This window comes from Scyliorhinus torazame, chromosome 17, assembly GCF_047496885.1.
Source record: "Scyliorhinus torazame isolate Kashiwa2021f chromosome 17, sScyTor2.1, whole genome shotgun sequence".
NCBI lineage: Eukaryota > Metazoa > Chordata > Chondrichthyes > Carcharhiniformes > Scyliorhinidae > Scyliorhinus > Scyliorhinus torazame.
Window position 1 is genome coordinate 5,117,025 of NC_092723.1, and position 24,741 is coordinate 5,141,765.

Below are 24,741 nucleotides of genomic sequence, written 5' to 3' on the forward strand. Positions count from 1 at the left end.
CCTCCTCTTTCATCCCTTCCCCTGTCTTGCCTGAAGATTCTAAATCCTGGGATGTTGAGCTGCCAACCCTACCCCTCCCTCAACTACAACTCTGTGATGACTACGATATCACAATTCCACATGTTAACCCTCGCCCTTAACTCATCTGTTTTACTTGTAACACCTCTCGCATTAAAGTAAAGGTCATCCAACCTTGTCTTTCTCCATTGAAGCTTAATACAGCTGTAGTCCCTCTGACATTTTGCTTCACTGTGTTATACTGTGTCCCTATTCGGCTAATAGTCTGTGTCCCCACACCCGCCAAATTTGTTTAAACTCCTTCCAGCAGTGCTTGCAAACCCGCCCCCAAGACGGTTGATCCCGCTTTGGTTCAGATGTAGACCGTCCCACTTGTACATGTCCCACCTTCCCCGGTCACAGTCCCACTGATCCAGGAATCTAAAACCCTCCCTCCTGCACCAACTCTTCAGCCACCCATTCATCTCCATTATTCTCCTATTTCTGTGCTCACCAGGACGTGACATTCAGAGTAAACCAGAGATTACAACCACAGGGTCCTGCTTTTTAATCTACTGCCTAACTCCCGGAATTCATGATGGAAGACCTCATCCCTCTTTCTTCCTATGTCATTGGTACTCACATGTACCATGGCCTCTGCCTTATCATCCTCCCCTGCAACACAACATCCTGGAGTCGCGTGATGGCTATAATAACACCTCTCTGTTCCCCTGATAGAATCAATTCCCTATCACTATTACCATTCCCGTCACTGCCATATGGCATTGCCACCTCGCTGCCCTCCTGCTGCCTGCCTGGTCCACTTCTCCTTTCCTGGGTTAGGCTCCAACTGAAGTGATTCTGCTCAATTCCACACCTCCCCCCACACCAAGTTCCCCCCCCGCCCCCCCCCCCCCCAGTGACCCCCATTAAATCCCCCCCATTGTTTCTTTGCAAATTCCTTACTTTTCTCTGATTTCTTCCACAGATCCTTGATTTAGCCTCGTGCTGGGACTCTCAAAGGCACCAGACAGAAATCCAGTGACTGAGCAGATTCCCAGCTCCAGGATGGGGAAGGGGCTTCTCTTGACTGGTCAGTATTGGATATTTGGTGTTGGATTATTTTCATTTCAGACTATCTGAAGTGGTAAATACGGCCACATCACCAGACGATTGTTTTCATCAGAAGGTCACTGGTTTCTCACCTTCTGTCTGTTCATGTGGCTGTTGTTTGCACAGTGCCCTGGGATTGTTTACATCCACAGTAACAGGCAGACAATGGAACAGTTTAACATCTGACCCAGAATGTGGCACCACTGTCTGTGCGGGCAGCATCCCTGTGATTGCCCAGTATGTGCTGACACTGGCTGGGTTTCCGCAATGCCAGCACATAGACAGGAAACACTTAATAATCTTCAGCCATAAATGCCGAGTGGATAATCCATCTTGGTCTCCAGAGGTCCCAGAATCACAGATGTCAGTCTTAAGCCAATTTGATCCACTCCATTTTCTCTCAACATACAGCTGAAGGTATTGGATACTACATAGTCTGTGGGCCCTGACAATATTCCAGCAATAGGACTGAAGACATGTGCTCCAGAACTCGCTGCCCATCCGCCCCCATCAATCCAAGCTTTTCCAGTACAGCTGTAACACTGGCATCTATCCGACAATGTGGAAAATTGCCCAGGTGTGTCCTGTGCATAAAAAGGACAAATCTATTGCAGCCAATTACTGCCCCATGAATCTACTTTTAATCGTCAGTAGAGTGATGGAAGGAGTCATCAACAGTGCTGTCAAGTGGCTCTTACTCAGCAATAACCTGCTCACAGACGCTCAGTTTGGGTTCCTCCAGGGTCACTCAGCTGCTGATCTTATTACAGCCTTGGTTCAAACATGGACAAAAGAGCTGAAGTCCAGAAGTGAGGTGAGAGTGACTGGCCTTGGAGGTCAGGGGAAAGCTGTCGACTGGTTAGAGTCATACCTAGCACAAAGGAAGATAATTCTGGTTGTTGGAGATCAGTCACCTCAGTCCCAGAACATAATAATAATAATAATAGCTTATTATCACAAGTAAGCTTCAATGAAGTTACTGTGAAAAGCCCCTAGTTGCCACATTCTGGCGCCTGTTCGGGGAGGCTGGTACAGGAAATGAACCCGCGCTGCTGCCTTGTTCTGCATTACAAGCCAGCCATTTAGCCCAGTGTGCTAAACCAGCCCTACATCAATGCAGGAGTTCCTCAGGTTAGGTTCCTGCGCCCAAACACCTTCAGCTGCTTCATCAATGACCTTCCTTCCAATATAAGGTCAGTAATGGTGTGTTCAAAGAACGAAAATAAAAAATAAAAGTACAGCAAAGGAAAAGGCCGTTCAGCCCTCCAAGCCTGTGCCGACCATGCTGCCCATCTAACCTGAAACCTTCTACACTTCAGGGGTCCATATCCCTCTATTCCCATCCTATTCATGTATTTGTCAAGATTTCCATTGAACATCACAATCGTAACTACTTCCACCACACCCTCTGGCAGCGAGTTCCAGGCACCCATTACCCTCTGTGTAAAACTATTGCCTCGCACATCTCCTCTAAATCTTGCCCCTCGCACCTTAAACCTATGTCCCCTTGTAATTGACTCTTCCACCCTTTGAAAAAACTTCTGACTATCCACTCTGTCTAAGCCCCTCATAATTTTGTAGACCTCTAAAAGGTTGTCCCACAACCTCCGTCGTTCCCGTGAGAACAAACTGAGTTTACCCAACCTCCCCTCATAGAAAATACTCTCCATAACGGACTACATCCTGGTAAACCTCGTCTGTACCCTTTCCAAAGCATCCACATCCTTCTGGTAGTGTGGCGACCAGAATTGAACACTGTACTAAAGTGTAGCATAACTAAGGTTCTATACAGCTGCAGGACGACTTGCCAATTTTTATACTCACTGCCCCAGCCAATGAAGGCAAGCATGCCGTATGCCTTCTTGACTGCCTTCGCCACCTGGGTTGCCACTTTCAGTGACCTGTGGACCTGTACACCTAGATCCCTCTGCCTGTCAATACTCTTAAGTGTTCCGCCATTTACTGTATATTTCCCACCTGTATTAGACCTTCCAAAATTCATTATCTCACATTTGTCTGGATTAAACTCCATCTCTCCTCCCAAGTCTCCAACCGATCTATATCCTGCTGTACCCTCTGACAGTCCTCATCGCTATCCGCAATTCCACCAAACTTTGTGTCATCTGTAAACTTATTAATCGGACCAGTTAGATTTTCCTCCAAATCTTTTATATATACTACAAACAGCAAAGGTCCCAGCACAGATCCCTGAGGAACACCACTGGACACAGCTCTCCTTTCAGATACGCACCCTTCCACTGTTTCCCTCTGTCTTCTATGACTGTGCAAGTTCTCTACCCATCTTGCCAGCCCTCCTCTGATCCCATGTGACTTCACCTTCTGTGCCAGTCAGCCATGAGCGACCTTGTCCATGTAGACAAGATCCACTACCCCACCTTCATCAATTATCTTCATCATTTCCTCAAAAAACTCTATCAAGTTAGTGAGACACGACCTCCCTTCCACAAAACCGCGCTGCCTCTCGCTAGTACGTCCATTTTCTTCCAAGACTCGAAGAATCCTCTCAAATAATTTTTCTTCCACTGACTTAAGGCTCACCAGCATGTAATTTCTTGGATTATCCTTGCTACCCTTTTGAAACAATGGAACATTAGCTATCCTCCAGTCCTCAGGGACCTCAGTAGCCAGTGAGGATACAAAGATTTCCTCCCTGGCCTCCCTCGGTATTCTAGGGTAGATCTCATCAGGCGCTGGGGACCTATCTACCTTAATGATTATTAATACGCTCAACACCTCCTTTTAGATTTCAATGTGACCCAGACTATCTACACACCCTTCCCCAGACTCATTACCCATCAAATCCTTCTCTTTGGTGAATACTGATGCAAAATACTCGTTCAGTGCATCACCCTTTTCCTCTGGTTCCACGCATAGATTCACCCCCCCTGTCCTTGAGTGGGGCGACCCTTTCCCTGAATACCCTCTTGCTCTTTATATATGTGTAAAAAGCCTCGGGATTTTTCTTAATCCTGTTTGTCCATGACTTTTCGTGACCCCTTTTCACTGATGATTGCACAATGTTCAGCATCATTCACAACTCCTCAGACACTGAAGCAGCCCACATGCAAATGCAGCAAGACCTGGACAATATCCAGGTTTGATATGACAAGTGGCAAGTTATATTTGCACCACACAAGTGTCAGACAATGACTATGTTCAATAATAATAATATAATAATCTTTATTGTGACAGGTAGGCTTACATTAACACAGCAATGAAGTTACTATGAAAAGCCCCTAGTCGCCACATACCGATGCCTGTTCGCGTACACAGAGGAAGAATTCAGAATGTCCAATTCACCTAACAGCACGTCTTTCAGGACTTGTGGGAGGAAACCGGATCACCCGGAGGAAACCCACGCAGACACGGAGAACGTGCAGACGCCGCACAGACAGTGACTCAAGCCGGGAATCGAACCTGGGACCCTGGAGCTGTGACGCAACAGTGCTATCCACCCTTGACATCCAATGCTGTGGAGATGGCAGCGATGGACTGGGGTGTGCACAGTAAGAAGTCTCACAACACCAGGCTAAAGTCCAACAGGTTTATTTGAAATCACGAGCTTTCAGATGAAGGAGCAGTGCTCCTAAGGCTTGTGATTTTAAATAAACCTGTTGGACTTCAACATGGTTTTCACATTCAATGGTATTACCATCACTGAATCCCCCACTATCAACATCCGAGGTTACCATTGATCAGAAAGTGAACTGGACTAGCCATATAAATACTGTGGCTACAAGAGCAGATCAGAGGCTAGGAATCTAGCACCATCCAAACCCACGACCATTACCATCTAGAAGGACAAGTACGAAGTCTTACAACACCAGGTTAAAGTCCAACAGGTTTGTTTCGATGTCACTAGCTTTCGGAGCGCTGCTCCTTCCTCAGGTGAATGAAGAGGTCTGTTCCAGAAACACATATATAGACAAATTCAAAGATGCCAAACAATGCTTGGAATGCGAGCATTAGCAGGTGATTAAATCTTTACAGATCCAGAGATGGGGTAACCCCAGGTTAAAGAGGTGTGAATTGTACCAAGCCAGGACAGTTGGTAGGATTTCGCAGGCCAGGTGGTGGGGGATGAATGTAATGCGACATGAATCCCAGGTCCCGGTTGAGGCCACACTCATGTGTACGGAACTTGGCTATAAGTTTCTGCTCGGCGATTCTGCGTTGTCGCGGGTCCTGAAGGCCGCCTTGGAGAACGCTTACCCGGAGATCAGAGGCTGAATGCCCTTGACTGCTGAAGTGTTCCCCGACTGGAAGGGAACATTCCTGCCTGGTGATTGTTGCGCAATGTCCGTTCATTCGTTGTCGCAGCGTCTGCATGGTCTCGCCAATGTACCACGCTTCGGGACATCCTTTCCTGCAGCGTATGAGGTAGACAACGTTGGCCGAGTCGCACGAGTATGTACCGCGTACCTGGTGGGTGGTGTTCTCACGTGTAATAGTGGTATCCATACCACTATAAATAAAAATAAATAAATAAATAAATTGTTTACATCCAGCATGACTGGTGTTATGGCCAGGGTTTAGAGAACACTAAAGTATACCATGGAGTTCACCATTCACCTGACCCACAATTTTTAATAGATTTTGGTTATGGGGAGCAGAAAGGCCCACTTTACAGGTGTGATGCAACAGAGAGTTTAAAGTATTTTTAAACAAAAACAATGTTTATTCTATGAATCCAGTTAACATTTTATAAACACGCAGTAAACAATTTATCAACTACCAACCTTAACAATGTCCCCCAAAAGATACAGTACTCGATAAATAACCCTTAATAACTTCCCAAACAACATCTATAAGTTTCTTTTTTTAAATTAAGAGTACCCAATTCATTTTTTCCAATTAAGGGACAATTTAGCGTGGCCAATCCACCTAGCTTGCCCATCTTTGGATTGTGGGGGCGAAACCCACACAAACACAGAGAAAAGTTCGAACTCCACACAGACAGTGAACCAGAATCGAACCTGGGACCTCAGCGCCGTGAGGCCGCAGTGCTAACCCACCAACATCCATAAGTTAAACCGTTTTTAAATAAAGACAGCAGGTTTAAATTTGCTACAGAAACAAGTAAAACTTTGAAATCATCAAATGATTTGGAGACATTCTTTAGATTGCAGCGAGAGATCACAGCATCTTCTTGCTGTGAATGTAGCTCTCCAACTCTGAAAAAGAAACTAAATACAGTACAGCTGCCAGCTCAAAACTAAAGTAAAAGCCAGACAGACAGCCCAGCTCCACCCACACACTGACATCACTACAGCTATTTGATAAACTCCATTTCTTAAAGGTGCATCCACCTGACACTGGATTTTCACAAACTATTAAACAACTTAATGTGTTCACTCCCTGGGTTTGATTCATCTAAAAATGAAATCATCATCATCAAAGATATAGAAAATTAAACAGAATAGAAATTAATTTACGACATTGTTGTTAGAATATCCTTTTACACTGAGAATAAGCAAATTAAAATATTAATTTAGTTAAGTTTGTAATGGATCCTGTAAAACGAAAGTTTGCCAAATGTGATATGAAATGAAAATGTGCATTTATTTTTATTTTAGTGAGTTTGATCTTCTTACAGTACGCATCGCTGGGTAAGTTTTTGTACGTTTCTATTTTATATAAATTGATGAGTTTCATTGTTCCTTGGGAAAGGTAATGTCGGGTGGAATTTAATAGCCCCATCTGGCAGCCGGTTTGGAGGTGGGAGGTGGTTTAATCAGATAGAGGGTGTGGGGTGGGGACCCCATTTCCTTCACACCTCTGCCCCATTGAGTCCAGAATTGGTCAGGCTTATGGACGGAATCCCCATCCTGATGTTAACTGGGGCCAAAAGTCCCAAAAGACGTGCTTGGTAGATGAATTGGACATTCTGAATTCTCCCTCAGTGCACCCGATCAGGCGCCAGAATGTGGCAACTAGGGGATCTTCACAATAATTTCATTGCAGTGTTAATGTAAGCCTCCTTGTGACACTAATAAAGATTATTTTTATTAAGTGGGCAAATACTAAAAAAAAAAAAATTCCAATTAAGGACACTTTAGCGTGGCCAATCTACCTACCGTGCACATTTTTGGGTTGTGGGGGAGGGAGACCCACTCAGACAAGGGGTGAAAGTGCAAACTCCACATGGACAGTGACCCAGGGCCGGGATCGAACCCGCGTCCTCGGTTCCGCGAAGCAGCAGTGCTAACCACTGCGCCAACGTGCTATGTCATAAGTGGGCAATTACTGTCTGTTGAAGGGTCACATTTCACCATAATTAAACGTGCGCAGCGGGAGAGGAGATTGAGTGATACGGTGAGAAGATTTGAAGATCAGGTTGACGAATATAAAAGTGACAGGTTTATACAGCCCGGAGACTTTTCCACTTCCTGAACATGTTTATTTTCTTAGCCGTCAGCTCCTGGGATTTGCACCTCCCATCCTGCAAGATGTTCACAGCTTCTCCTGTTATTCAGGTTCCTCTAAACACGGTTTTGGTTAACTATTTGCCATCAGTGCAAATTAAACCATGCAAATTAATATAAATTGCTAAAAGTTGTGAGGGACGTGGACCCAAATTGTGCACAGCTCTCCGGCAGGACACTGGAGACAAACAAATTACTTTGAAGAAAAATGTAAACGTTTCCCTGTGAACAAAAGTCAAAGTTCCCTTTAGAACCTCAGCAAATGTTTATTTCCATCAGGCCCAGGGATGCAGGAAAGTCCGTCATGTGTTTCTTTTTTCATTTTTGTCACCTTATTGTCTTTAATATTTCAAATAACTACAATCTTTTCTTCACACTTTAGTCCCCTCCTACGTACTGTTTTGTTACTACATAAAAACAAGTGACAGAGTTTTTCCACACATTCACTTCATCCCAGAAAATATTGACCCTTACCTCTGCACCCACCTGGTTTATACGAATTTCAGAGGTTCTCCCTATCTCAGTAAGTGGAATGATGATGATATGTACAAGAGATTTAATGATCTGAAAAAGAAGTAAGTGATATCATTTTCTCTGAACTGTATTAGTTAGAAATTTAAAATCCATTTTACAATGTACAGTTATTTTTGTTTTTGCGCATTAACTTGCTAAAAGAATTCTGTAACCAAGCCTGGAATCTATTGCTCCCGACTGCAGTACGGAAGCCTGGATGGTGGGGAACCTAATTTGGTGGGCAGCAAAATAATCAATTTCCTGACGCCAGAATGAACTTTTGCAGTTAGGTTTTGGAGTTTGTAAAGGCGAGCCAAGCTTCCCATCGTTGTCGGAAATCTCTGTTTGATGCATTGACATGACAGGCATGCTTATTGTCAGGTCAGCTTGCCAGCATTTGCTGCCCCTCCAAATTATGTTCTCTGCCAATAAGAAATTGGAACGTTTATATTTATGATGACCCATAACTGTCATACATATGTCGAGTTTGACTTCTCCCTGGACTTTAAAATGAGTAGCTAGGAGACAAAGCAGTGCAAAGTCTAGACAGGGACAGAGACCAGAGGAGAAGCGTGGAGAGGAGACTAGACAGGGAAGGAGTGTGAGAAAGAAATGAAATGAAATGAAATGAAAATCGCTTATTGTCACAAGTAGGCTTCAAATGAAGTTACTGTGAAAAGCCCCTAGTTGCCACATTCTGGCGCCTGTTCAGGGAGGCTGGTATGGGAATTGAACCGTGCTGCTGACCTGCCTTGGTCTGCTTTAAAAGCCAGCGATTTAGCCCTGTGCTAAATTAGCCCCTATAGAGTTAATGTTCCTGAATACTGAAGTATGAATTGGGGTTTTGAATGTTTAATAGACTGCACCAGTATATAAATGGAATACAGGTGGCATTGTTTGGTTGTGGAGAAGTGATACTGAACCCAAAGAAACTTGGAGTGGAAGAAATCAAGACTTGCTTCCTCGTTCTTGTCATAGATTTACCATTGGAGCTTAACAATAGTAACAGAGGATGCTTTCTCCCTGTAAGAAAAAAGGATGCAAACTAAGGTGTTTTCAGATGATACACTGTCTTCTGAATTCTAAACTGAAGAGTAATTTAGACCAACTTGAAAAAAGAATGGTTGAATCCAAGAGTAGGACGCCAGGGTATAACCGTTGTTTTCTGTGCATCAACCTGAGGACCACTGGAGGAATGAAGTTGCCATGTGGGTTACATCCTAACCCAAGAAAAAACAAGGAATGGCCTGAGCACTTTCATTCTCGTACAAAAGCAAAATAAGGTGCAAGCTATTTTCAGAATTGGCATTTGGACTCAGATAGGGTTTGCATACGTTATTAACTTTCATGGATAAAATTTATCAAAAGGATGACTTAACAAGTACTTATGAGGCTTGGTCAGATTTTGACAAATTTAGAAAGTCCGAGATTACCTCCATAGAAGATTACACAACGGAATTTAACAGATTCTAAACAAGGCTGCAAATAATTCAGTCTATAAATTCCTCAATCAGTGCTGGTATTCTAATTATTGGACTAAAGTCACAAACACAGATGGGCTACTGGTTTCGGCGGGAGTTAAATTTGCAGAAGGACACACCCTGCTAGAACAAATGCCAGGGGCTCCAAAGAAGTTCCTGGGAAAACATTCCTTCCCAGCAGCCTCCATGACACAAATGGTCCATTCGGCAATCAGACAGACACTGGAAGACACAATGTTAACGGGTGAGGTGGTCTGGAAACAGGTCGAAAGCATCAATACGAAAGGATATTAACAACAAAAAATAACAAGTACAGAAACCCCAAAGTGGACCTCACATAAAATATTGATTGACCATACCCTGGGCATTTCTGGAGTTTACATTTCTGTTGAAATTTCCCAATTCATGCCATAATTGTTAATGTGTGACTCAAAGTTCCATTATGCAATAAATTGTCCGAAGCGATATCATTAGGTGGTTGAAGCCAAATATGAGACAGAAGTCTATGAAGAAGAAGAGGAAGATATTAACCAAAGAGAAGGCATTGTCTTAGTAATGAGAAGTTTCAGTCCGTTGCTGAAAGTACTGGTCGCACAATCTTTCAATTATGCTGGATCAGATGATCGACCGGACGTCCATCTACTGTATGTGGAATGGACTGGTTGAAATGTTACCTGGACTATTTAAGTGAAAAAAATCAGACCAAGCTGAAGGAATTTGGAAATTCCATGAGTTTCTTATTTGGGAATGACGATTCCATTAAATCGCTGAATGGAGTAGTGATTCCTTGTAAAATCGTCAGAAGGAATAATTTTATTAGCACGGTACAATGCCTTTATTATTGAGCCGACCATTTTTGAAAATGGTCGGCTCATGTGAGACATGTGAAACTTGATAGGGAAATCCACAAGGTTTTCATATTTGGAAGAATGAGAACTTACAATTTACACGGTCTGGACACTACTGCATCCCATTAATGAATCCTAATTTTTCCTGTAAAGAAATTAAGGAAGTACTGCGAGAATCAGAGGACAGGAGTCTAGAAAACAACAAGTTGATCTGTTAAAATTGCATCTACAATTTTCCCATCTGTCTTCCCAAAGATTGAACATCTTGCTCAGGGATGTGGGTATGCGAGATGAAGAATGCATCAACTTATGGAACACTTTCCAAGTGCTGGTGCAGACTCGATGGGCCAAATGGCCTCCTTCTGCACTGTAAATTCTATGATTCCATGATAAGCGATAGATGTGCTATACGTAAAAAATACAGAAGAACATCATTACAATTCATAGTGAATATGTCCTGAGCAACAGGTTTTAATGAAGTTGCGGCTATGGATCTTGATTGGAATAAAGAAAATAACATTTTCATTGAGCTTGACTGAATGCAACAGTCAGACATAATCTCCACGATCAGCAAACTGACGGATTGGGTCAGTTCGATGGTATGCGTACGCAAACCTAATGGAGAATTAAGAATCTGCATAGATCCAAAAGACCTAAATAACAATATTATGAGGGAACACTACCCAATACTCAAGAGAGACGAGTTCACATCAGAATTAGCTAATGCCAAGTTTTTCACAAAATTAGATGCCTCTAAAGGATTTTGGCAACTCAAACTCGACATTCAAAGCAAAAAGCTCTGCACCTTCAACACATCTTTTGCTAGATATTGGGCGGGATTCTCTGACACCCCCGCCGGGTCGGAGAATCGCCGGGGGGCGGCGTGAATCCCGCCCCGGCACCGAAAATTCGGCGGGGACGGGAATCGCGCCGCGTCAGTCGGCGGGCACCCCCCCCCCCCCAACCCCCACCCCCCCCTCCCCCGGCGATTCACCGGCCCATGATGGGCCGAAGTCCCGCTGCTGTCATGCCGGTCCCGCCGACGTGAATCAAATCATCTACCTTACCGGCGGGACTGACGGCGTGAATGGGCTCCGGGGTCCTTGGGGGGTCGCGGGGCGATCTGGCCCCGGCGGGTGCCCCCACGGTGGCCTGGCCCGCGATCAGGGCCCATCGGTCCGCGGGCGGGCCTGTGCCGTGGGGGCACTCTTTTCCTTCCGCCCCGGCCACAGCCTCCGCGATGGCTGACGCATAAGAGACACCCCCCTGCGCATGAGCGGGGATGATGTCAGCAGCCGCTGACGCTCCCGCGCATGCGCGGACTTCCGCCGACCAGCGAAGTTCTTTCGGCCCCAACTGGCGTGGTGCCAAAGGCCTTTCCCGCCGGCTGGTGGTGCGAAAACCACTCCGGCGCGGGGCTAGCCCCTCAAGGTGAGGGCTTGGCCCTTAAAGGTGCAGAGAAACCCGCACCTTTGGGGAGGTCCGACGCCGGAGTGGTTCCCGCCACTCCATCCCGCCTGGACCCCCCGCCCCGCCGGGTAGGGGAGAATCCCGCCCATTGCTTCAATAGGCTACCTTTCGAGGTCATAACTACATCTGAAATCTTTCATCGGGCAATGGAAACCATCATCGAAGGGATACCGGATGTCAAAGTGGATGTTGGCGACGTAATCATCTGGCCTAATGCTCCAGAAGAACATTGGGATAGGCTCAAGAAGGTGCTCCACAACTGTGGGATCCACAATTTGAAACTTTTAGGCGATATTCTATTTGCGCAATGGTATGCGCAAATAGAAAAAGAATGCCTTGGTCTCTTAACAGGCATAACCAAATTTCATGATTATGTATATGGTTTACCACACTTTGCAGTTGAAACTGATCATAAACCTCCAGTTAACATCATCAAGAAAGACCTTAACGTAATGTCTCCGCAACTTCAGAGAATGATGATGAAGCTACGGAGATACGATTTCACACTAGGGTACACGCCAGGAAAAGACTTAGTTGTTGCTGATACCTTATCAAGAGCTACAAATAATATTGATACCACAATTTCAGAAATAGTACATATTGTGGAAACACAAGCTTCATTTGTTGATGAAATGCTATCAGTGTCTGACAACAAGCTACATATCATAAGAGAAGAAACAGAAAAGGACTTGACACTCCAAAGGGTACTCGAATACCAGAAATAAGGATGGCCCAATGGATGTTGCTCCGCCTTTCGCAGTATCAAAGATGACCTCACTGTAATTAACGGATTTCTACTCAAAGGAGACAGAATAGTTATTCCCTCCTGCCTACAAAAAGATATCTTGGAACAGATACACGAGTGTCACCAAAGAATTGAAAAATGCAGTAGACAAGCAAGAAAATCTGTGTACTAGCCTGCAATCAACAAGGACATGGACAATCATGTGCAGGAATACAGCATTTGTCAGATGCATCAATCTGTGCAATGCAAAGAAAGCATGGAAGAAAATGAAGTAATCACCTATCCATAACTGGAAGTTGCAATGGATCTATTCTACTTTAGAGGTCGTGACTATTTAATCATTATGGACCTACTATTACAACTATCCCGAGGTTATTACGCTTATTGATTCAACGGCGAGATCTGCAAATTGAGCAGCAAGATCTCTTTTTGCTGGACATGGAATTCCATTACACGATGGGCGGGATTCTCCGATCCTCCGCCGGGTCGGAGAATCGCCGTGGGGGGGCGCGGGAATCACGTCTAGCCGCTCCGATGCCGGACCGCCGATTCTCCGGCGGCGATTCCCGGGCGCCTGCGGGATCGCCGCCGCTCCGGTTGGGGGCCATTGAAAGCGGTGTCCCCGGCGATTCCCCGCGCCTCCACGGACCGAGTACCCGCTGAGTTCGGCCGAGTCCCTCCGGCGTATGCTACGTAAGGTCCTACCCGGCGGAACCTTGGAGTTCTGGCTGCGGGGGCTGGCCTGGTGGGGGGACGGGGTTTCCGACTCCGGGGGGGCCTCCAAGGTGGCCTAGCCCACGCTCGGGGTCTACTGATCGGTGGCGGGCTATTTCCATGGGGGGCCTATGTTCCACTGCGCTGAGCCCCTGAAGGGCTTCGCCATATTGCCCGGGGGCTGGCGTGGAGACGGGAGCCCACGTGCATGCGTGAACTCGCGCTGGCCGTGGCACGCCGGCTTCTGAGCGCCGGAACAGTGGACGCCACTCCGGCAATGTACTAGCCCCCTGGGGAGAGATGAATACCTCAGTCTGGAGGCCCATTGACGGCGGGGTGGCTCACGCCGCTTTTGTGGCCGGCATCAGAACTTGGCTGTGGGATCGGAGAATCCCGGAACCTGTCTCTGACAATGGGCCTTGTTTCACCAGCTGAGAGTGGACAGAACTTGCAGAAAGTTATAATTTTAACCTTATAACATCAAGCTCATTGTACCCCAAATCCAATGACAAAGCTGAGGAAGTGTAGGAATAGTTAAGAAGCTATTCAGTAACACACTGGACGACAACAAAGATTGACCTTTGGCACTGTTGATATACAGAGTTACTCCATTGTCATCAGGTTTGTTGTCTGTCCAGATGTTTATGGGAAGAAAAATCTGTACCACGTTACCAGAAATCATGATTCAGAATATGGATGAACAAGAACTATATAACCGACTGAGGTTACAAAAAATAAAAAAGACTACTACAACAGGCACACAAAACCTTTAACGCCGTTACAAGAAGGAGACTATGTTAGAATACAAAATCCTGATGTTGCTAGGGTATATGGCAGCATGGTAGCACACGTGGCTAGCACTGTGGCTTCACAGCGCCAGGGTCCCATGTTCGATTTCCCGCTGGGTCACTGTCTGTGTGGAGTCTGCACGTTCTCCCTGTGTCTGCGTGGGTTTCCTCCGGGTGCTCCGGCTTCCTCTCACAGTCCACAGTGCAGGTTAGGTGGATTGGCCATGCTAAATTGCCCTTCGTGTCCAAAAGGGTTGGAGAGGTTATGGGGATAGGGTGCAAGTGAGGGCTTAAGTGGGTTGGTGCTGACTCGTTGGGCTGAATGGCCTCCTTCGGCACTGTATGTTCTATGTATCTATGTATGTATTATGACAAATAGCACCAAGGTCATATTTGGTATAAACTGAAAAAGGCACAATATTTAGAAGAAATAGAAGAGCATTACCATAGATTACCATAGATTACCATAGATTATCATAGAATTTACAGTGCAGAAGGAGGCCATTCGGCCCATCGAGTCTGCACCGGCTCTTGGAAAGAGCACCCTACCCAAGGTCAACACCTCCACCCCATCCCCATAACACAGTATCCCCACCCAACACTAAGGGCAATTTTGGACACTAAGGGCAATTTATCATGGCCAATCCACCTAACCTGCACATCTTTGGACTGTGGGAGGAAACCGGAGCACACGGAGGAAACCCACGTACACACGGGGAGGATGTGCAGACTCCGCACAGACAGTGACCCAAGCCGGAATCGAACCTGGGACCCTGGAGCTGTGAAGCAATTGTGCTATCCACAATACTACTGTGCTGCACCCAAACTGAAGATAAAGAACTATGTTCCACTTCAAACTCCGAATATTATCGTCAGGATGCCATTTTCCAAAACATTGACTTTCCAAATCCTTCATTATCGACAACAAATCAAGACAACTTGAATATTTCGACAAGAACACTGAGAAGATCAACGAAAATGAGAAAACCACCGAATAGACTGAATTTGTAATGACATTTATAACCATACATCTGTAATCATGACTGTGATATGACATTTATTTTGCAACTGAATGTAAAACAAGATAATGATGCATGTTCGCTAATATAATATTCAAAAAAAAATGTTACAGAGTTTATAACAATTTTTTCCAAAGAAAGGGGATGTGACATTATGATGAATGTACAGAACTGTAAGGGTTGATGTTATGTCCAAATCAACCACTAGAGGGAGCTAGATGCAGAACTATATAAAGCATCAATGCTAAGCCTTCTGAGAGGGTGTTGAGGGGAAGGCTAGAAGACAGAGTGTAGGAAAGCTAGTGTGAGTGAGAGCAGATCATAGTTATTGTGTTGGTGTCGAGATTAGTAGCAGATAAGTGTAGACTGTATGTTTATTATCAACTGTTTATTATACAGGACTAAGTGTTGAATCCAATTAAGTAGTGTAAATAAATCCTTAGCTTTGTTTCATATAAAAGCTAGTTGTGGACTTTGTGAACACTACGCCAACCATCCTCGGATCAGAACCACAAATATGATCACAAGTGTGAGAGAGTTAGTGTGAGAGTGAGAGAGAGAGTGAGTCTGTGTGAGGGAAAGTATCAGTGTGTGAGTGAGAGAGAGTAAGTGTGAGAGTGAGAGAGAATATCACTGTGAGAGAGCGTCAGCGTGAGAGTGAGAGAGTTAGTGTGAGAGTGAGAGAGTATCAGTGTGTGAGTGGGAGAGTATCAGTGTGTGAGTGAGAGAGAGAGTGAGTCAGTGTGAGAGTGAGGAAGTGTCAGCGTGAGAGCGAGAGAGAGAGATGGAGACAGATTGTTTCTGAATCTGTTTGTGCGTTTTCTCAGACTTTTGTATCTCCTGCCCAATGGAAGAAGTTGGAAGAGTGAGTAGGCCGGGTGGAAGGGGTCTTTGATTATGCTGCCAGCTTTCCCAAGGCAGCGGGAGATGCACACAGAGTCGATGGATGGGAGGCGGATTTGTGTGATGGACTGGGCTGTGTTCACAACTCTCTGAAGTTTCTTACGGTCCTGGGCCGAGCAGTTGCCATACCAGGCTATGATGCAGCCAGATAGGATGCTTTCTATGGTGCACCTGTAAACATTGGTAAGAGTCAAAGTGGACATGCCAAATTTTCTTAGTTTCCTGAGGAAGTATAGACGCTGTTGTGCTTTCTTGGTCATAGCGTCAACATGGGTGAAGGAGGACAGATTTTTGGTGATGTGCATACCTCGGAATTTGAAGCTCATAGATTATCATAGAATTTACAGTGCAGAAGGAGGCCATTCGGCCCGTCGAGTCTGGACCGGCTCTCGGAAAGAGCACCCTACCCAAGGTCAACACCTCCACCCTATCCCCATAACCCAGTAACCCCAATCAACACTAAGGGCAATTTTGGACACTAAGGGCAATTTATCATGGCCAATCCACCTAACCTGCACATCTTTGGGCTGTGGGAGGAAACCGGAGCACCCGGAGGAAACCCACACAGACACGGGGAGGATGTGCAGACTCCGCACAGACAGTGCCCCAAGCCGGAATCGAACCTGGGACCCTGGAGCTGTGAAGCAATTGTGCTATCCACAATGCTACCGTGCTGCCCCATTTTTTTAAATTTAAAATTGTTTTTATTTTTTTTTCTTAAAAGTCCTTTATTTCAGAACAGCATCATACATAGCTGCTAACCATCTCCACCTCGGCACCATGGATGCATACAGGGGTGTGTACATTACTTTGCTCCTGAAGTCAATGACATGTCCTTTAGTTTTGCTGACATTGGGGGAGAGATTGGTGTCGTTACACCACTCCATTAGATTCTATATCTCCCTCTTGTATTCTGACTCATCGTTGTTCGAGATCCGACCCAATACAATTGTGTCACCAGCAAACTTGGAGATAGAGTTGGAGCCAAATTTTGCCACGCAGTTGTGTGTATATAGAGTACAGTAGGGGGCTCAGTACGCAGCCTTGCAGGGCCCTGGTATTGAGAACTATTGTGGAGGATGTGTTGTTGTTTATCCTTCCTGATTGTGGTGTGCGGTCTGAAAATCGAGGATCCAGTTGCAGAGTGAGGAGCCAAGTCCTAGAATTTGGAGCTTTGATGTGAGCTTGGCTGGGATTATGGTGTTCAAGGGGAAGCTGTAAATAGATAGATAGATAGTCAATAAATAGGAATCTGAGGTAGGAGTCCTTGTTGTCGAGGTGCTCCATGGATGGGTGTAGGGCCAGGGAGAAAGCTTCTGCTGTGGACCATTGATGGAGGTATGCAAATTGCAGTGAATCTAGGTATTCTGGGAGTCTGGGATATGCTGCTTGATGTTGAATTCTGCACGACAGTGAGATGGATGCTCCTGGTTTGCACAAGGTGAATGTCCACCTGGGGGCCTTTAAACATGGTGCCAGGGCCTCCGACCCCATGAGGGAACGGCAGGGGCGGTGACTTACTGCCCGCTTAGCTGTCAGATTCACTGTGTTTCCTGCACATACATTTGTAATGATCTAAACAGCGAGGGATTGCTCAGGAACTGTCATCCCACTCCCCCCACACCAGCCCACAACCAATGGAAATCACTCCAACATCCACTCCTAACACCCAACCTATAAATGCAGAATGGAAGATATCGCTCCCCCCCCCCCCCCCCAGGTATCATTGACAGAATCAGTGTATATCGTTTATATGGGTGGAGAAATTCAATGTTGATGTTGTATTCTCCAACCTTATTCACTGTTATACTGACGCTTGTGGTTATTGTCATTTTTCTGATCAGAAATAAGAAGCTGAAAACGCTTTTAGGATTTGGAGGTTGGAATTCTATACCCGACAGGTAAAATTTATAATTTCCCTAAATTATATAAGTCTCTCAGTTCAGTGAGACAATTGTAAATATTAATGTCAGCATTTCTGTGATTATTTTGGTAAAATTAAATTGGTAATTTTCAATAATGCAAAAGAACGAGGGCAGCAGACACTGAGGTTAGACAGTTCCAGGTTTCATGTTAGATTTCCCATTAGATGCTCAGAAGTGTAGATTATCCTTTCAGACAGCCTTCTGGAGAGAGTTAGTAACAGCCTTCTGGAGGGAGCTAGCAACAGCCTTCTGGAGAGAGATAGCAACAGCCTTCTGGAGAGAGATAGCAACAGCCTTCTGGAGAGAGATAGCAACAGCCTTCTGGAGAGAGTTAGTAACAGCCTTCTGGAGAGAGTTAGCAACAGCCTTCTGGAGAGAGATCGCAACAGCCTTCTGGAGAGAGATAGCAACAGCCTTCTGGAGAGAGGTAGCAACAGCCTTCTGGAGAGAGGTAGCAACAGCCTTCTGGACAGAAGTACCTTTTATCTCTGTGCTACTGAAATCAAAACTAAAACCTTCAGGTTCCTGAGAAGCATTTCATGTGATAAGATCCAATCACCACCTGTTACTGAGCAAAGTACAATCCTTTGGGCCAATTCATTGACCAACTACCAGATCAACAAAGCAAGTCCCAGCCCATCTCTGGGCATTGTACTTTGTCATTTGTAGCCATCTAAGATGGCCACCTGCAAAGGACCATGGGAATTATGGCCAACGCAGGACTCAGACAGATACAGAGCCTATGTGTATCTGAAACACAGGTAATCAGATCTAATCGAAACTCCTGCTCGTTTGCATTTTAATGGCCCATTTTCCCAGGACAATAGAACTCCAATCAAGCAACCGGTACAGCCACAGACTGATCGGCGCCACTCCCCTTACTCAGAATGCACAACTGCCAAGGTCAGTGACCACTAAGAACCCGCTCAGCTACCAAGGCACCCACCCCTTTATTGGCAGAAATCGAAGACAGGGATCAGAGCCCTGCCGAACTTTTGGGTCCAAGGTTAAGAGCGTGAAATCCCAGAGGGATAAAAGAGAGCACAGCCATGTGTTCTGTCTCTTTTGGATCCGGCCTGTGCCAGCCCAATTGTAGCAGGAACAGCCAGCCAAGTTCAAACCCAACGATCGCCACCTGATGGATGAACCCAGCAGAGACAGAGTACTTTCTTCGAACCAGCCAAGTGAAATCCAGATAAAGGCCTTATCCATTTGCACAGTGCCAGTCGCCCTGAAGTTAAGTATGGGTTATTGTAGCTGATAGGTGTAGTTTAACTCGGAGTAGATATTGTGATTGCATGTCGACATAACCCTTGTATATGTAAATAAACCATCTTTTGAACTAACTAACTGGTTGTGTGATCATTTGATCGATATAAGGGAAGGCTTGTGGTTCACCAACATTATTAATGGAGCAATACATTGCTGTCGGCCAGTCTACAACTCCAGTTTAAACCAGCACAGACTAACAAAGTGATGCCTCCCGCTGCTGAATTCTTCTGCTTGAATTAAAGATACAGGGTGTCTTAAACACACGTCCATTAATCATCCGTGGATCAAAAATGCAAAGAAATGAAGGGGGAAATAAGGAAATAAGGAAAATATGGCACACAGCCAAGGATTAGGAGTGTTCTCCTCAGGCAATATGCCATTGCTACCTTTATACGGGGAGATAGTTGCTTATCTAGTTAGGCAATGGTCCAGCCACACCATGTGGAAGCCATCAATTTTCAATGTTCGTGCAGCAAAGGTGAAATAGCGAGCAGCAATCTGTGGCACTCTCACACATAAGTGCTGCTTGAGTGGGCACAATTTCTCAACTAGTTTGACTCCAAACATGTCAATTGAACTCAGTCTGAACAGTCGCAGCTGCAGCAGCATATGATCGTTGAAATATTTTCCATTAGCCTGTCCCTTCTCAACACCTTGCCTCATCCTCCTGCCGTTCCTTGTGACTGCCTGCCCCCAGCTTCTCTTCCCTTCACTCTAGGCAGCTCTTCCAAGAAGCGGAGCCTGGCACAACATACACTTGAAAACTGCAGTCTTTGGACTTGCCTTGTGAGCCCCCTGCCCCACCCCTCATTCAGTCCCTCCACCCCCCATCTCCACTGACTCACCCCCTACATGACCATCCCACCCAACTCAACCCTTTTGAAAATAGTTATATGTCGTGCCGTTCTGACGTCACACCATCGTGGATGCTATATTTGAGGTGGAAATATGATTCTGGCACATGGGCCCGTTGTTGATATGTAACATTGTAGAATGAGGTTCCTGACATTGAACAGTGGGAATTGTGGTCCAGCACAGATGGAGAGGGGACATGTCCTGTATTTACATTGATAGGAAATGTGACTGAAGGCTTTCCAGCAATATTTCCTGCTCTTGCCGCTAAGCCTGGTCATTGTGAACAGCAGCGGTAAATCACGGCAAACATGTCAGAATGAAGGGGCATTGTTGCTGTGTGAACAATTAACACACACAATACTCTGTGCTCATTATTTTTCAATATATATGCAGGTATTAAAATATTAGAGTGACATTTAGAATGTTTTTTTAATAAAATTGGAGTACCCAATTAATTTTAATAGGGCAATTCACCTATCCTGTACATCCTTTGGATTGTGGGGGTGAGACCCATGCAAACACGGGGAGAATGTGCAAACTCCACTCGGACAGTGACCTGGGGCCACGATCGGATCCTGGTCCTCGGTGTCCTGAGAACAATGGGCATGTTAAATGGTCAAAGAAACAATACTGGCAGGAAAGAAATGGCCTGATTCTGAAAAATCAATTTTTAACGCTTTCTGTTTCAATCTTCCCACCCTTAGATATGTCACCGTTTCCTCCACACTGAAAAAGCGAAAAGCTTTCAGCAATACTGTAGTGCACTTCCTGCGGAGACACAAGTTCGACGGTTTAGACCTGGACTGGAGGTTTCCACGCAGAGAAAACAATCACGTCAAATATAAACAATATTTTACACGCTTGGTCAAGGTGAAAGGTCTAAGGCTATAATCTTCAATATGACATCTTGTAAAGACATTTAGATATGATATAAATCCAATATTGCATCCCCAATATCAGTGGAGGCCACACGTTCATGAAAGTGACTGCTGGAGGAGCAGTAAAAAGGAACAAGCATATTTGGTTTCATCAGTATCACGGTATCAGCTGACAGGTTCGGAGGTTCTGGTGCCTTATTTAAATACTAGTCCAACACACCTGTACCACTCTCTCCAACTCAACTATCTTCACCAGAATGTGCAAGATTTCAGAAACATATACGGGAAAGGTTAACAGCCTCAGGATGTCTGTCCCTCAGTTCAATCACCCTCCCCCCAAGTCCATGCCCCACTTTGACCTCTCTCCATCGCATCTGGAGTCTTCATCCATTCCATTCCAGTAAATGATGTGACAACCCTTTGATCCTTTTGTTTGTGAGCTTTGCATGCGGCCTTTTCAGTGTCCAGCTTCCCTCTCCTCAGTCTTCTCTCTGCCTCCCACTTGGCCTCATCAGGCCACTGCTCCCTACCCCTCTTCCCTACCCCCAGCCTCACATCGAACTCCACCCATTGTCGTACCTTGGACCTTGGCTGTGTTGGCTCCAGGAGCCCCCCCAGCAAAGAGCTATTTAAACAGACTCTGGCGTGTGACACCAGGGTGAAGAAAACCCCTGTACTCCCCAACCCAAAGCGCAGTACTGATCTGACTTGGGGACACAGGAATGTCCTTGGGTCCAGGAGCACGGTGCTGACCATGAGGACCAGCTCAGCATGGAGCTGAACGACATGAACCTGGCAGAGCGTGAACAGCGCATCAGGAGCAGTGCAACATCATGGCAGAAAGGCTGTTGCACTCACGCAAAGTCTCTTATCAGCTGAGGACTGCCTTGTGCATGTCATTCTTTATCAATCGGGTTTTAGTCCAACGTAATTTAATAATACCCTTTTATTGTCACAAGTATGAAGTTACTGTGGAAAGCCCCTCGTCGACACATTCCAGCCCCCGTTCGGGTAAGCTGGTACGGGAAATGCACCCACGCTGCTGGCATCACAAACCAGCTGTCTAGCCCACTGAGCTAAACCAGCCAATGAGCTAAATGTTAAAGTCTAACCCAGTCGGGATCGACCCTGGAATCTCCTGATTCGTAGTCAGGCGTGTTATCAATTGTGCCACTGCCCCTAACACAAGATTAGAAGGCTGACAGAATGTCAGTGGGCAGCTGCTTTACAGAGAAATTTGAAGCAGAAGGAGGCCACTCGGCCCTTCGAGCCTGCGCCACAATTTATTATAGTCAAGTTCAAAACCCTGATCCCGCCTTTGCCCCCATATCCCTTGATCCCATAAGCCTCAAGAGCGATATCTAATTCCTTCTTGAAATTACACATTTTGGCCTCAACTTTTTTTTTCTATAATCTTTTATTGTCACAAGTAGGCTTACACTGCAATGAAGTTACTGTGAAAAGCCCCTAGTCAGCACATTCCGGCGCCTGTTCGGGTACACAGAGGGATAATTCAGAATGTCCAAATTACATAACAAGCACGTCTTTCGGGAATTGTGGGAGGAAACCGGAGCACCCAGAGGAAACCCACGCAGACACGGGGAGGATGTGTAGACTCCGCACAGACAGTGACCCAGAGGGGGATCGAACCTGGGACACTGGCGCTGTGAAGCTACAGTGCTAACCACTGTGCTGCCGTGCTGCCCTGTTTTCTCTGGCAGTGAATTCCACAGATTCACCACTCATTGCATGAAGAAGTTTCTCTTCACATCAGTCCTAAAAGGTTTACCCCTTATCCTCAAACTATGGAGTCTCCCACCATCAGCAACATTCTTTCTGAATCTACCTGTCTAATCCTGTTAGAATTTTATAAGTTTCTATGAGATCCCCCCGCATTCTTCTTTTTTTAGTTTTGAGAGTCCCAATTCTTTTATCCAATGAAGGGGCAATTTAGCGTGGCTAATTCACCTGCTTTGCACATCTATGTGTGATAATGGAACATCTGTGGTTATGGGTGACCTTAATCTGCATATAGATTGGGCAACTCAAATTAGTCACAGTGCAACAGAGGAGGAATTTCTGGTGTGTACGGGATGGTTTTCTGGACCAATATTCTGAGGAACCAACAAGGAATCAGGTTATCAAGGACTGGGTGTTGTGCAATGAGAAACGATTAGTTGGCAATCTAGTTGTGAAAGAACCCTTGGGGATGAGTGACCATAATATGGTAGAATTCTTTATCAAGGTGGATAGTGAGGTAGTTGATTCTGAGACCAGGGTCCTGAACCTTAATAAAGGAGATGGGGCGAGATTCTCCGAACCCCCGCCGGGTCAGAAAATCGCCGGGGGCTGGCGTGAATCCCGCCCCCGCCGGTTGCCGAAGTCTCCAGCACCGGATATTCGGCGGGGGCGGGAATCGCGCCGCGGCGGTTGGCGGGCCCCCCCGCTCGATTCTCCGGCCCGGATGGGCCGAAGTCCCGCTGCTAAAATGCCTGTCCCGCTGGCGTAAATTAATCCACCTACCTTACCGGCGGGACAAGGCGGCGCGGGCGGGCTCCGGGTTCCTGGGGGGGGCGCGGGGCGATCTGGCCCCGGGGGGTGCCCCCACGGTGGCCTGGCCCGTGATCGGGGCCCACCGATCCGCGGGCAGGCCTGTGCCATGGGGGCACTCTTTCCCTTCCGCCTCCACCACGGTCTCCACCATGGCGGAGGCGGAAGAGACTCCCTCCACTGCGCATGCGCGGGAATGCCGTCAGCGGCTGCTGACGCTCCCGCGCATGCGCCGCCCGGAGATGTCATTTCCGCGCCAGCTGGCGGGGCACCAAAGGCCTTTTCTGCCAGCTGGCGGGGCGGAAATTCGTCTGGCGCCGACCTAGCCCCTCAAGGTTGGGGCTCGGCCCCCAAAGATGCGGAGCATTCCGCACCTTTGGGGCGGCGCGATGCCCATCTGATTTGCGCCGTTTTGGGCGCCAGTCGGCGGACATCGCGCCGTTGCCGGAGAATTTCGCCCATGATGTTCAACAGCACCCACCAGGTACGCGGTACATACTCGTGTGACTCGGCCAACATTGTCTATCTCATACGCTGCAGGAAAGGATGTCCCGAAGCTTGGTACATTGACGAGACCATGAGACGCTGCGACAATGGATGAACGGACATCGCGCTTCAATCGCCAGGCAGGAATGTTCGCTTCCAGTCGGGAAACATTTCAGCAGTCGAGGGCATTCAGCCTCTGATCTCCGGGTAAGCGTTCTCCAAGGCGGCCTTCAGGATGCGCTACAACACAGAATCGCAGAGCAGAAACTTGTAGCCAAGTTCTGCACACATGAGTACGGCTTCTACCGGGACATTGGATTCATGTCGCATTACATTCACCCTCCACCATCTGGCCTGTGGCTTGCGAAATTCTTCCAACTGTCCTGGCGTGAGACATTTCGCACCTTTTTAACCTGGGGTTACCCCTCTCTCAGGCTCTGTAAAGACTTAATTACCTGCAAATGCTCGCATTCAAAGCATCATCTTGCATCTTTGACTTTGTCTGTATAAATGTTTCTGGATGCTACCTCTCCATTCACCTGAGATAGGAGCAGTGCTCCGAAAGCTAGTTATTTGAAACAAACCTGTTGGACTTAAACCTGGTGTTGTAAGACTTCTTACTGTGCTCACCCCAGTCTAACGCCGGCATCTCCACATCATGTCCTTTATTAAGGGTCAGGACCCTGGTCTCAGAATCAACTACCTCACTATCCACCTTGATAAAGAATTCTACCATAT

General features: G+C 46.4%; 1 protein-coding gene across 1 annotated transcript in view; it reads left to right on the forward strand.

Annotated features, from left to right (window-relative positions):
• The window catches only part of LOC140394553 (probable chitinase 10), a 136,557-nt gene that overhangs the window by 75,994 nt on the left and 35,822 nt on the right, over positions 1 to 24,741 (forward strand). Inside the window, exons 12-16 of the mRNA XM_072481911.1 lie at positions 996 to 1,090; positions 6,708 to 6,740; positions 7,939 to 8,131; positions 17,882 to 17,938; positions 20,794 to 20,959. Of these exons, the coding sequence (XP_072338012.1) occupies positions 996 to 1,090; positions 6,708 to 6,740; positions 7,939 to 8,131; positions 17,882 to 17,938; positions 20,794 to 20,959 (544 nt within the window). The remainder of the gene's footprint in view (positions 1 to 995; positions 1,091 to 6,707; positions 6,741 to 7,938; positions 8,132 to 17,881; positions 17,939 to 20,793; positions 20,960 to 24,741) is intronic.